Here is a 14,259-nt window from a genome sequence, read left to right on the forward strand (position 1 = left end):
TTTTTTTTTTAAGGGATGGAATATCATTTGTAGCATGAATTTAAATTTGGTTAAAAGAAAAACTCCAGGTGAACACAATTGTTTTGCTGTATCTGTGTTTGTCAGCACCATTATGTGAACTCCTAGAGCAGGGGTTCGCAAACTATTTCGTTTCATGGCACCCTTAGCGTTACAAGATTTTTCTGCAGTACCCAAGTCAGAATATAGGCCTATCTAACACTTGCAACGTTCAGTTAGTGAGGTTAGGTTGCTTGACAAGTTAAAAAATAATAAACACACATTTCAAATTCAGAAACATTTTATATGTAAAATGTACTAAATAAGCACATATTTGGAACAGTGATGTCATTTCAGTGAAAATATAGGATACTTTGGGAACCACCGGGTAAGACAAATGTACAACTTCAAAGTTGTTCAACGATTTATATGCAATTTACCCTTCAGGACTCGTTAAGCATGTTTTGAGTTCTTATTTCAGAAAGGGTCTCCCTGATGCCATAGTGGTAAGGTTGTTGTCTTGTAATCAAAAGATCCTGGGTTTGATACACAATGGAGGCACATTGCATAATAGTTCAGATCCCACTTTAAACTGTAGATCCACTCCTGATTAGCCTGTCTGTGAATAAAGTGGTCTTAAAAACAACAATTCAATTCTCATTTACAAAAAATAAGGATGCCATTTGAGAGGCTCCAGCCTCAATTTTTTCCTGGAGTGGGTGATATCATGTAGAAAATTTTTCTCATGCTATTATCTTGTAAAGCGTATCTAGGGGTCACCCCATCTCTCATTAACAGGTATGAGGTGAGGGGTAATGTTGCAATGCACAGGCTAGAGCTTTACCCTTTTTTAAAAGTTTAATTTGCACTTTATCACTTTTGCAGATGTTAGAAAAATTGACAAAAGTTAACTTTTGTCTACCAAGCCTTTAACTTCGAGGAAAATTAATACTTTTGTGAACATAAAATTCATACACCCATAATTTGTAATGTAGATGTCTAAATATGTAGTACCTTTTTTCTGAGGCAAACCTGTTGCTGTCATTTGGTTACAGACAACGAAGTGAACAAACAATTTGTTTGGGAACCATTAGCAAGTTTCATATCTGTTCATTCTCGGGAAATAATTTTTCCACTCTGACACGGAAAGTTTTGAAAATCAAGACATTCTATGACTTGTCTAGTTTAATGTTACATATGTACCTAACTGTAAATTAATTTTTGAATATTTGATAATGCATAGTTTACCTCGTATCAACATTATTTATTCTCGAAACACACAATTAAGCACATTTGTCCTAAAGAAGGGACAGATTAATTCCCCTGCAAGTTGTTTATAAGGAATATCGACTAGGAAGGTGACAATAACCATGCTGCCGCCAAGCTGAATGTCATGGAAGTGAACATTCAGTGCAGTTTGCTGACCAAAGAAGCAGATGAAAGCAGCAATGAAAGTTTCATACTGATAGTTCTGATATTGTACCAATCCAATACAAAATAATATTTCATGAAGCACATGGATAATTCCTTCAATTTCCCATTATTATTTTTTCTAAATCAAAAGCAAAGTGCATATTTAGAAACTATATTATGCCCATGTACTTGTAATAATTGCAAAAATCAGAATTTTTCACTCAACTTCAAAATTATTTATAGAAATGTTGGATTGATAAATTATCAGCAATTTTATTGATATGCAATTATTGCCCTAAACTTAGAGTACAGACTAATGAATTTAATTTTCAGTAGCCATGAATATGTTTCATGAAAGTAAACATGATAATTTTACAACTTTGTATGCAGTGATTGAATGAACAAAATTGACAGTTTATCAAACGTAGACCTGCAGTAGGGGTAAATGTGCTGGACAGTGTGATGTATATTATACCTATATTTAATGTCTATTATACATTTAGCATACCAAAGTATGACTATCCCGCATGTGGGCTGATTTCTATTCTATTTTTACAATGTGAATCTCTGTAGTAAATAGGTTTAAGTATTAATAATGAAAATGTTGCTCAAATTTTGTCTATTTGATGGATTTTTCGCTATTTAAAAATAATTTACTATATAGACGTGTATTTGCAATGAATTTATTTTTTCTTAAGGCTGAGCCAATACTAAAATGAACCAATATTGATGCAATGCAGACACACTTACCAATTCTCACAAATACTTGAAAATTACTAATAATATGCAAGCATAACGATGAAACTATGCCATTCCTTTAACATTTCTCTAGCATAAATGCTATGTAAAGGTTTCCAAAAGTCTTATAGCAGACAGTACTTTGCACGGAAGCATTTCATAACATTCCGGTTAGCTTTTGGGATTGAGATATGTAACACATACAGCACAAAAGGCACACTGAGTTACAACAACTATGGTTAGTGAATGGCGTTTACAATTGAAACAACTAAAATATTCTTCTATATGTGTATTGTATACGCTATAAAGTATTATTTAAGCTGTGCCATTGATTTGTAACCAACACCTTTTTACAGGAAATGTTATTCCTCTTGGTTGAATAGATAGCAGCTTTTAAAAATGTGAAGTGATACATTGTTTACATTTCACTCGGCAGCCATTAGATCTGCACTCGTGACCTAGAGCTTGCTTCCGATTGGTTATGCTATGGAAATAGGATCGATTCTATTCGTGAGAATAAGATTTTACACGGTAGCATTTTTGTCATGGCATAAATGTTAACGAGAATGCTTTTGTCTAAAGTCTATGTTCATTTCTGTAACAATGTTGTTGCAAAAAATAATTAAAGTTGTGCATTTTGCACAATTTCCAGGATATTTAGACTCCATGAAAGTGCCACGTGGCATTTCTACGGACTCGGAAACAGTTCCAGATTAAACTTGAACCGAGACTTTACAATATCGATAAATTGGTTTCGACTCAGCCTTACTTGTTATATTTGTATACATATATATCTTGCAGTAACTTTCCTTTCTCTTCATTTACTGTGCCAAATGTTTTCTTTTGATACTTTTGTACAATTTTAGGAATGAAAGGCTGTGCAATTGTGTGGAGCAACTGTCATTTTAGCTCCATTATCAACGTGTAGTTGTATATTTATATTTTTGTTCTTATATACTATATATTTTTGTTGATTATGGTGTGATGATAATAACATTGATGTAGAATCTTGTACAAGATTGTGTGTTCAACAAGTTATTTAGTAATAAAGATTTACAAATTTTTTTTGTTTATCATTTTGTATACAGTAGGGTTGTGACATTAATAGGTACCCTATTGGTATCTGCTGATATAGGCATATTAGCTTACCTGTATAATGATAATTTTACTAACCTGATATTTCTCTATAAATAGCCTATCATTTAGTGTATAATTATGCCATTTTATTATTACTTTTATGAATATTTGTGTAATTCATATACCTAAGCTGCAGTGGTTCAGTTGGGAGCATGTCTATCTGTCATGGAGGAGACTAGGTGTGGTTCCCAGGGTAAGTGGGAATTTTTCGAGCAATGTCCAGCATGCAGTGGCTCTGGGGTTTATCCAGCTTTTAATAAATTGGAGGGGTGAGGGAAGGTGGCTGAAGCATGGTGTTGATCATGTCATCTCCACATATGACAGACTGAATGTTTGGAACACTCTTTCCATATCCCCCTATGCTTTTGTGACATGTTGCAATGTGCAGGGAGTATATATTCAACTATTTTAAAAGTCTGTACAACCTGGTTTTGTACGGTACATACCAAAAAATATTACTGCTGAGCCGATGCATCAGTATCGGTTGGATTTTATTTACCGATGTTGATGCTTAAAGTTGTTCAAAATATTGATTAATATTGGTGAGTGAGTATTCCATTTCAATTATAAGCATCAATTTATCAAAGTATTCCTTGAAAATATTAAAGAACTACATCATAACATTAAAATAATCAAAAAACATAGTTTTCCACACAATATTGATCTCTAATACCGTATTTACTCATGTATAATGCACACTTTTTTCCAAAGTTTTTGCCCCGAAAAAATGGTGCGTATTATGCACGGGATAATTTTTTAATGTTTACGGAACCTTATCATGTTATATATCGTTGCAAAGCTTGAATTCTGCAGTTTCTGTATATGGCAACACTTATTCCCAATGTGGTTGAAATAAGCTCATTACAAAATGAAGGAGCGTACCTAACCTAACCTTGGAACTACAGCAAGTTCCAACGAGGATGGTGGCAATGGCCACTGAAATTAATCGAAAAAGAAAAAACAGTTTTGCAGATAAAAGTGAGTACTAGTTTCTCCGTATTTATTTTAAAAGTATATATTTTGAAGTTTTAAAGAGGAAATGAGCAAAACCACTTATAAAAGTTTAAAGGCCATGTGTCACAATTTTTCACTTTGTAATGTAATGTTCCCCTCTTGGTCCACATAGCAACAAGTGACTCATTGAATAGGAATGATGTCATTCACTGTTGATCCCCGCATAGCAACAGCTTCACGACCTACAACTAAGAAAGCCATTTCTTGAACCTGGATTGTACTGTGCATTATAAATGAGATATTTGGTCTAGGAATTAATTCGTGTGCCTGGACAAGAGATGGCGTAACGAGCATATCATCCCACAGTTCCGTGTAGCCACACATGCGTTGAAAACTCCTGTCAGCGCGCATCGTTCGTAGTATAGGGCAGTTGATTGACGCGTCAACAACAGCATTTTGTAGTCAACTGAACATGGTGCAGTTCGTGCCAGATAAAGTCTTTTTGCGGGGTGTTCTGCTTCATTACTATAACATGCAGAAAAGTGCTACCGAAAGTCATCGTATTTTGGTGGAAGTGTATGGTGTGACCATGCGCTAGCTGAGCGAACGTGTCAGAAGTGGTTTGCACGGTTTAGAAGTGGTGATTTCGGCCTGGAAGACCAAGAGCGACCTTGACAGCCAAAAAAAATTTGAAGACGAAGAATTGAGAGCATTGCTCGATCAGGATTCGTGTGAAACGCAGGAAGAACTTGCAGAAGCATTAGGCGTTGATCAAACAACAGTTTCCAAATGCCTCAAAGCCATGGGAATGATTCAAAAGATGTTACATTGGGTTCCACATGAATTGAAAGACAGAGACGTTGAAAGACCAAAAACCATTTGCGAATTGCTGCTTCAAAGACAGAAAAGAAAGGGGTTTTTGCATCGCATTGTTACTGGCGATGAGAAGTGGATCCTTTACGAGAACCCGAAACGAAAAAAGGCCTGGGTGAAGCCAGGTGAACCAGGTCCATCACAACCGAAACGAGATATTCACTGTGCAAAGGTTATGCTGTGCATATAGTGGGATATGAAAGGTGTGGTGTACTATGAGCTGCTGCAACCGGGTGAAACTATTAATGGAGAACGTTATCGGCGACAATTAATGCGTTTGAAGCAAGCTCTGGCCAGGAAACGACCAGAATGGGAGAACAGACATGATAAACTTATTTTTCAACATGATAACGCTCGCCCACATGTCGCAAAACCGGTCAAAACCTATTTAGAAAATGTCAGATGGGAAGTTTTACCCCACCTGCTGTATTCACCAGACGTTGCTCCTTTTGACTACTACTTGTTCGATTGTATGAATAACGATTTGATTGGACAGCGGTTCACTTCTTCAGAAGATATCGAAAAATGGGTCTCTGACTGGATCGCTTCAAAGGATGAGGACTTCTTTCGCCATGGAATCCGTAACTTGCCTGACAGATGGGCGAAAGTGGTGGCTCGCGATGGACAATATTTTTCTTAAGGTATTTATGTATTTTGTGTTTGAACTACAGCTTCAATGTGAGCGTAACAACCTCACGAATTAATTCCTAGACCAAATATAATTGTTTGTCACTTTTCCCTATCAAAAATCAGGGTGCGCATTATACACACGTAAATACAGTAAATTGAGACTTTACACTGCACATAATTTCCAAGGTAATTAGACTGTGAAAGTATTGGGTGACATTTTTGCAGATCACACAAAGGACCAAAATGTCAGGAAAGTATCAACCTCTATGTGTAAACAGAATCTTGGCACACCTCTTACTATCAGCATGAGCATTGATAGCATAGCTCCTGGTGTGGCCATGGCATCATTCTGATATAAAAAAATTCCCAATAATAATAAAAAAAGAAATATGTAAAAATACTTACAAATTTTATTATACAAATCAAAGTTTTAACACAATGGAGGATTAAATGCATGTGAAATACTGGTTTTGTGGAAGGCATCTTTCACTCCAGTGCACTCACCTCCTAACATCCTGCCTGAAGATTAAGCATTGCGATCGCTTTGCTGATGTGGGGTGCAGTGTTGACATTGGAATACATGCCCAAGTGAAACACCTTCTGCAGCAGCATGAGGGCATATTCTTGAAAGGAGGAGAGAAATCACTCAGAAAAACATTTAACATGTTACATACAATTACAAACTTCTAGGTTGCATTTTTTTTACCCCAAATTGGACCATTAAATCATACTAATTCATGATGGATGTGGTAAACGCCGTACCCTTAGCGAATGAAGACAGAGTCTCTTCGAAATTAATAGGATATAACCATTAAATTGAGCAAAGTGGAAATACGAAATTTCAAAATTCCACATAAGTAAATCATACGAAGCTTCGAAAAATGTGTTCTTAATTGATAACTCACAAAAGTATAAAACCAAGAAAAATGCAAGTTCCAAAAGTTAGTCCATTGCATTGTGGCTTATTATTACCCACACGTCCCTTGTGTGTTTTTGCCAATTACAACTAATGAATAAATTTTGTTCACTAATGTGTAAGCAACGGGAGATTGTGCAGGGACAATGCCTAATGTTATCTCAAATTTGATAGAGTGGGTTGAAGTTTTAATCCCAAGGTGCTCAATTAACACTACAAAAACTATGAATGTATCCATTTACAACAGTTACTGATCTTCATTTCCTTGAGCATAACACACCACTTGTGGCTTAAATCTTGTGATGTAACCCACTCAGTGGCGATGATTGGGTTCCAAAACTGGGAGGGGGGGGGGGCAAAAGATAGTATATTTCCCTTTGTAGATAAGGTTTAGCATAGTGCGGAGACAAAAGTGTTGCCCCTAATCGCCGCCACTGAACCCACTTATACATAAGAAATGATTGTGAAAGGTATTCTAATCACATTCTCAATCCCCTTTATTTTGCTCCCTAGACTTATCATCGAAATGCTAGTTTACGAATTAGCAACACTGGCTTATTTCTCAATACGTCTGTTCCTGATTTCATTCTGTTCTCTTTTCTAGTGTTCTCTCCACCATTTCTAGCAGAATGACTACAGTAACATTATATATGAGGGCGGGCTGAAAAGTAACGCCTGCTATTTTTTTGTGACGGTGTAAAGACATTTTGGATTTTGAGCAACCATTCATTGTACTCTTCAGACTTTCCCCCTTCTCCATTCCAAGTTTCAAACTTTTGAAAGTACGCTGTTTCTGTGCTGTATATTGTGTTAGAACTAGAATGCTGCAATGGGCATTTTTTTTTTTGCTCCAGCAGCAAATAGTTTCCACAGACGACGTTAGATAGCGTACAGCACTAACAGCTTCTTTGCTCGAGCGGTATATACTCGAAGCCCAGTTGTACATGTATTACAGTAATTTGTCTGTGGTAGTGGACCCTCAAATATTGATCGTGACGTGAAAGATGCAGTGAAATTGAAACTTAAGTGAACATACTCATCATCTCCATGATAAAATGTAGTTTAGTCTACCTTACCAATACATAGCGATATATGAAAATTAATAGATTATTATGAGCTGGAACTACAAGGGTGGATATTTACACATATATTACTACGATTCTTGTCACATTAAAATGATATTTGGTTCTTCGAGAGTGCGAGATTCGATTGAGTATGAGCGAGCGAAAGTGGTTCCATGCAGTACTCTAGTTTGAACAAAGTAATGTTTTTTCCCCCCAACAGCTCCAATGCAGCAATGAAAAAAGTCACAAAGTGTCGAATTTGTATTTTTGTTATTTATCATCGCCTTTCTGCAACTTTTGGCTGATCAGGAGAATGAGGGTGGGTGATGTGATTGGATGAAATTGATGAAGGTTCATGCACAAAGAACACTCACGCCCAGGTAGAACTCAAACGCGAGAACTTTAGTGGCTATTTTGATAGTTAAGAGCTGGCATAAAATCACCTTCATCAAAACGTAAAATACAGACTTTACTGACTATTAAGAAAAAAAATACAGATCAAGATGAAAAATGGATTTTACTGACCAATTTGTACCCTTTCTATTAGGGATGAGCCAGATGAATCGGTACTGTATCAGTATCGGCCGATATAGGTGTATAGGTAAAATTACTGATTATTTTACCGATCTATCTACAAATATCTTATAATTTAGTGCAAAATTCTGCCATTTTGTTGTTATAATTAGAGGCATGCATATTTTGTTTTTGACGAAAACACGAAATGTGAAATAACCCATTGTTATGTTAATTTTTCATGTTTCTGAAAAGTGTGAGGTACATTTTCCTAACCAGTTTTGTCACGAAATGATGCGAAATAGACTCTTAAAACACGAAATTTACCATTTATATACTGACATGACACTTTCTGAAGTCTGAAGTAGCCTGTGAGTTATGCAATTCGCAGAAAATTGATTAATTCTGCTGTAAATATTTGAGAAGCAAAAATGGACCCCTTTATACAGGAATAAACTTAATATTCTGGTAAGGACATAACTATGCTAGTAGAAGGGACATGTTTATTTTGTGTAATAGTGCAGTTTTTAAATCAAATGGGATTATATTCACATTTTTAAAACCAAAATGTCATTTTATATGCCACTTTTAAACCCAAAATACCGAAATTTTGCTTTTTTATTTATCAAAAATAGTGCCCCTAGTTATAATTTATATGGATAATTTCCATGTCCTACTTTTAGATAAAGTAAATGTCTAAATATACAACTTCATTTGCATTGCATTCACCTGGAAATGCACATTTATTAAGGAGGTCAATGAACCATTCACGTTCTTCAAGGATCATTTGGAATTTTATATCGGATTGGTTATCAGTATCAGTAAATTTTATATCGGTCCATCCTTACTTTCTATTATTGACTTTCATGCAGAGAAAGATAAAAAATGTGCCCCTTGTGTTGTGGATCTTGAAACCTCACAGAAAGAACCCATAGGTAACGTGCACTTTTCAATGTCAAGGCACATTCACATGTGACTATTGTTATACACCAACAAAAAATACTAAAATTTTACCTTGTGTACACAGAACAATCTCTGGTAGCCTTTCCAGAGCAGAATCCAGGACTTCTGCTTGGTCGCTGTCCAAGCACCGGAGGAAAGCTGCTAATCCTGAGCTGGAAGCCGAAGGGTTTTGTCGAAGATGTCTCGCAAAGAGCATGTGAGCCTGGGTTCGCACGGCACTGCTTGGACTGAGGAGCAGCTCCGCGATTGCATCAAAGAACACATCCAGAATAGATGGCAATCGAGACGACATGTGCTCTATGTCTTGCAGTGCAGCCAAAACATCTATAAGAAATAGATAAAATTGCACATTCGTGGTTTTGGCATTGGTGTTTCTATTTACTTTTTAACCTAGTTCAGTTTCTGATTACTTTGTTAATATGACTTATATGACCATAAATAGAAACATATTTTACCAATGACAACATTTATCCACACGTAAAACCTGGGAACTTAACATTTAGCACATTCATGTTTTTGGCATTGACATATGTACTTGGCTGAGTAAAGATAAAGTTTCCTGTGCAATTTGCACTGTGCCATGAAGGCACATAGCAGGACGTGGAGGTAGGGCTCCACAAATACTTATCTCAGGCATTTTTGGAGGTGATGTGATCAGCACCATGTTCCAGCTACCTTTACCTCCCAGGGTTACCCCAGATACTTATTTATTTGAGGTAGGATGTACCCCAGAGCCACTTTATGCATGGACAATGTCGGAAAAATTCCAGGCTTTAGATCACTCACCCAGGAATTGAACCTAGGTCTCCCACCTAACAGTTGATGGCCTGGACCACTGCAACTCCTATGTGGTAAGAAGGATCAGAACTTGATTACCTCTAACCCTTACCAGGTAGGGTGTAATTTCTGTAGCACTCCTCGTAGTTTGGGCAAATTTAGTTTTACGTCTGCTTTATGCTCAGATAGGCTAATCAAGACTGAACCTACAGTTTAACAATGTTCCCTTGTAATCAAGGGGTACCGGGTAACTACTTGGTGGAGGTGCATCGCACCCCACTTTAAACTGGAGGTCGAGTCCCAATTAGCCTTTCTGCCCATAAAGTTCACTTGAAAACAAACTCAAACAATGTTAATTGATTTGGTGTTTTAAGTGGACTTTATGCACAGTAAGGCTAATCGGGACTGGACCTACAGTTTAAAGTGGGATCTGAACCACTGTGCCAAGTGCCTCCACTGGGTATCGAACCTGGGACCCCTCAAACAATGTTCAATTTAGTGGAATGGTAGCAGAATGCAATCAATTTCTTTTGAAAATCACGTCAACCACCTAGCCAAATTCTCTGATGATTCAATATTTTAAAAACCATAAACTAAGCAAATGCAAAATATACTCCCTGATAATCAAGAATGTACAAGGCATATTACTTGTATCTACTTGTTTTATTACACTAATGTAAGGTTCTCTGTTTAAGAAAATGTCAATATGTGCACGTGATACAAAAAGCATTGTGCAAACTTTCAGGCTCTAGCACACAGAGCTTTTTCCTTTGTATTTCACTGTTGAGGCTATATCACAATTATTGTATTTAACTTACCGTCACCATGTGATTTCTGCAACTGGGCGAGAATTGGACCTATCTGGCTCTGAGTCCAAGCAGTAACGTTTTGATCACTCGAGCTAGGAGTTATGGCTGCAACCAGAACTCCACCCTCTTCAGACATGCCATCTTGCTTCGGCAGCGAAATACCAGACAGCAGCTGCCGCAAGTTTACTAGCGATGGATGCATCATCTGAAGATCGCTGAAGAAATAATAATAATAATGGTTTATTTTAATAATACCAAGTACATAGGCATGGAAAACGTCAGTAGTTATACTTATATACAAAATAGTTGTGAATTGAGTTACTAATACAATTATAAAACCCAATTACATTTAATACATCAGAAAAAACATGAATATACTCAGTGTGAATATATCACATGATAAGATTATAACATTCCAGTCATATAGATATAAAATAACACAACTATATTAACAGTAGGACATTAAATAATATTCATAGATAAATTAATTAGACAGTATGAGTATAGAAACGTTAAAAGAAAACATGAGTCATTAGACATCCATAATTCAATTTTCCATAAATTCCGTAAGAGTATACAAAGCTTTATTTAATAAATATTCTTTTATAGCTAATATTTGTTTTGATATTAGTCAGTAGATGATTGAAATACCATATTCCATCATTCATGGGTGTATATTGCGTTAAATGCAATGTGGTATACATTTGACGATAATCATTTTTATTTCTGGTATTGTAATTATGCAACTGAAAGTTTTCGGGCAATTTACCAGTATTTAAAGCATATAAAATAACTTTATAAATAACTAACTAACTAACTAACTCTCTAGCCTTCCTAAACCCGAAGGTTCATGGATGCAGCAACACAGGCCTTCCATCTTTCCCTATCTTGAGCAAGATCTATATACTCTTTTCCATCCCTACCGATTTTCCTTAGGTCCATCTCAACATTGTCCCTCCATCTTTGTCTTGGCCTTCCTACAGGTCTCTTACCATCAGGTTTCCCAACAAGAATCCTGTAAACTCCTCTTTCCTCTCCCATTCGTGCCACATGGCCTGCCCACCTAAGTCTTCTTGATTTAATTATTCTAATAATATCTGGACATGAATACAAATTATGTAGTTCTAAATTATGTAACCTTCTCCACTCACCTGTCTCCTCATCCCTTTTAGGTCCAAAGATTTTCCTAAGGATCTTATTTACAAATACTCTCAATTTATGTTCCTCTTTCAATGTAAGGGACCAAGTTTCACATCCATATAATACTACAGGCAATATTAAGGTTTTGTATATTTTAACTTTTAGTTTCTTAGATATTAAACGAGAAGACAAAAGTTTATGAAGAAAGAAGTCACATGCATTTCCTGAATTAAGTCTACTTTTTATTTCCTCTTTAATATAATTTTCATTTGTTAATATTACTCCTAAGTATTTGAATTTGGAAACTGGTACAAATGAGTTGTTATCAATAATTAGATTTTGATTATTACCTAACACTTGGTTTCGGCCTGTAAGAATATATTTAGTTTTCTCTTTGTTAACTTCCAAACCTATCTCTTTAGCAGTTTTGAAAAATATTTTAGCATTATTCTTAATTGTATTCACATCATCCCCCAGTAAGTCTACATCATCTGCATATGCCAACAACTGAGTCACACCATTTAATTTTAGTCCTTCTTTAGTTTCGTTTACCTTCCTAACAGCATATTCTAAGGCAAAATTAAAGAGCAATGGAGATAATGCATCTCCTTGTTTTAACCCATCATGAATTGTAAATTTGTCAGACATATTAATACCCACACGAATTTTACTTTCTGTTTCACTGGTGCATATTTTTATCACACTAACAAGCTTCTTAGGTATTCCAAACTCTACTAATATTTTATATAATTTATCTCTTTCGACCGAATCATATGCTTTTTTGAAATCAATGAATAGCTGATGGACATTTTGATTATATTCCCACTTTTTTTCAAGTGTCTGTCTGATGTGAAATATTTGGCTAACTCTCAAAATTCCAAAATTTCGGAAAAAAAAATTTGGTTCCCCCACCCTCCCCTCAAGAAAAAAGTACATGACAGTGTCGAAATGCACATGGAAATGATCGCTGACATGTAAGGAACACAAAAGTATTTGCATTATTATCACATGACCAATGTAACTTGAGTTGTACCCCCAAAAGGAATGGTCGGCACGCCACTGATTCAAGCTTCAAAATGCAGCGGTACCTTGAAATGACTTTAGCTCAGAGACTATTTGCCGTGGAGATATGAACGATATACCGTTGTACGCAGAATGAATCACAGATTCAGACGATATATAATTTATGCACATTCGGCATATATATATGGAGGGGGAAAGGGGGGAAATCCGCTGAAAAAAATATTTTTTTTAAAAATGGGGTTTCTCCCCCCCCCCGAAAAAAAAAGGATATGAAAAGTTCAAAATGCACATAGAAATTATCGCTGGCATGTAAGAAACAGAAAAATATTTGCATTTTTGTCATATGACCAATATTACGCGAGTTGTACCCCTGAAACGAAAGGCTTGTATGCCACTGTCTCAAGCTTCGGAATTGAGCGAACTGCAGAGTTACATAGAAATGATGACTATAGCTCAGAAACTAAATGCCCTAGAGATATGAAAGATATACCGTTGTACGCAGATTGAATCACAGATTCAGATAATATATAATTTATGCACATTGGGCATACATATGGAGGGGGAAAGGGGGGAAATCCCCTAAAAAATACTTTTCTTAAAAAAACGGTGTTTCCCCCGCCCCCCGAAAAAAATGTCAAAATGCACAAAATGCAAAATTTATGCAAATTTGGTGTATATATGGAGGGGGAAGGGAGAAAACCCACAAAAATTATTTTAAAAAATTGTCACTTCACCCAAAAAATGTCCTTGCACTTGGGCACAAAACGACACCTACACACAACATTCACGAACGAAAAGCTAGAACGAAGTGAAAAATGAGCGCCGATTCTTGCAGCTGCTTGAAATTCTATTTTTAGACAATGCAGGGTAACCCCTGTTGCAACTTGTGGACACTTGTGCTAAAAAAAAAAAAAAAAAAGTTTCCTTCAGCACGCTTCGAAATTCCATTCTCACAACGCAGATTCAACAACCAGTCTTGTTGCCCTAATGGAAAACTTTCATTTTGACATCAGATATTGATAAACAAGTTTACTTTGAATGCAGTTACCAGGCGGGAGTGAAAAGCATTGCTTTAGAACAACAAAGCTGGTCTTCCTTTGTTGGCAAAAATTTGACCTTGAAAAGAGACGCAAAAGAGAAGTCCCTTTTCCCGCCTTTTCACCTCCATTTTCATGAAGAAAAAAAAAGGTGCAAGAAACATTTCTGTTAAATACATGTGTTAGGAACAATATAAAAAAAAAAATCGAAATTCTAGCCAAAAATAGAAAAGTTATAACGTAAAAACTACAACCCTGACGCATAGTCTCGATCG

At 36.1% G+C, this 14,259-nt stretch overlaps 1 protein-coding gene across 6 annotated transcripts in view; it reads right to left on the reverse strand.

Moving 5' to 3' along the window:
• Positions 1–14,259, reverse strand: part of IntS1 (integrator complex subunit 1) — a 132,847-nt gene that overhangs the window by 2,626 nt on the left and 115,962 nt on the right. For 5 of the 6 annotated variants that reach the window (XM_083112669.1, XM_083112668.1, XM_083112664.1 and 2 more), the window contains exons 32-34: positions 10,794–10,999; positions 9,250–9,522; positions 6,184–6,365 (exon numbers count right to left, since the gene is read on the reverse strand). In XM_083112669.1, the coding sequence (XP_082968795.1) occupies positions 6,250–6,365; positions 9,250–9,522; positions 10,794–10,999 (595 nt within the window). In that variant the 3' untranslated portion in view covers positions 6,184–6,249. Of the gene's footprint in view, positions 1–6,183; positions 6,366–9,249; positions 9,523–10,793; positions 11,000–14,259 lie in introns of those variants that run through there. The other variant, XM_083112665.1, reaches the window with a different exon arrangement.

This window comes from Lepisma saccharinum, chromosome 26, assembly GCF_977018435.1.
Source record: "Lepisma saccharinum chromosome 26, izLepSacc3.1, whole genome shotgun sequence".
In the NCBI taxonomy this organism is placed as follows: Eukaryota; Metazoa; Arthropoda; class Insecta; order Zygentoma; family Lepismatidae; genus Lepisma; species Lepisma saccharinum.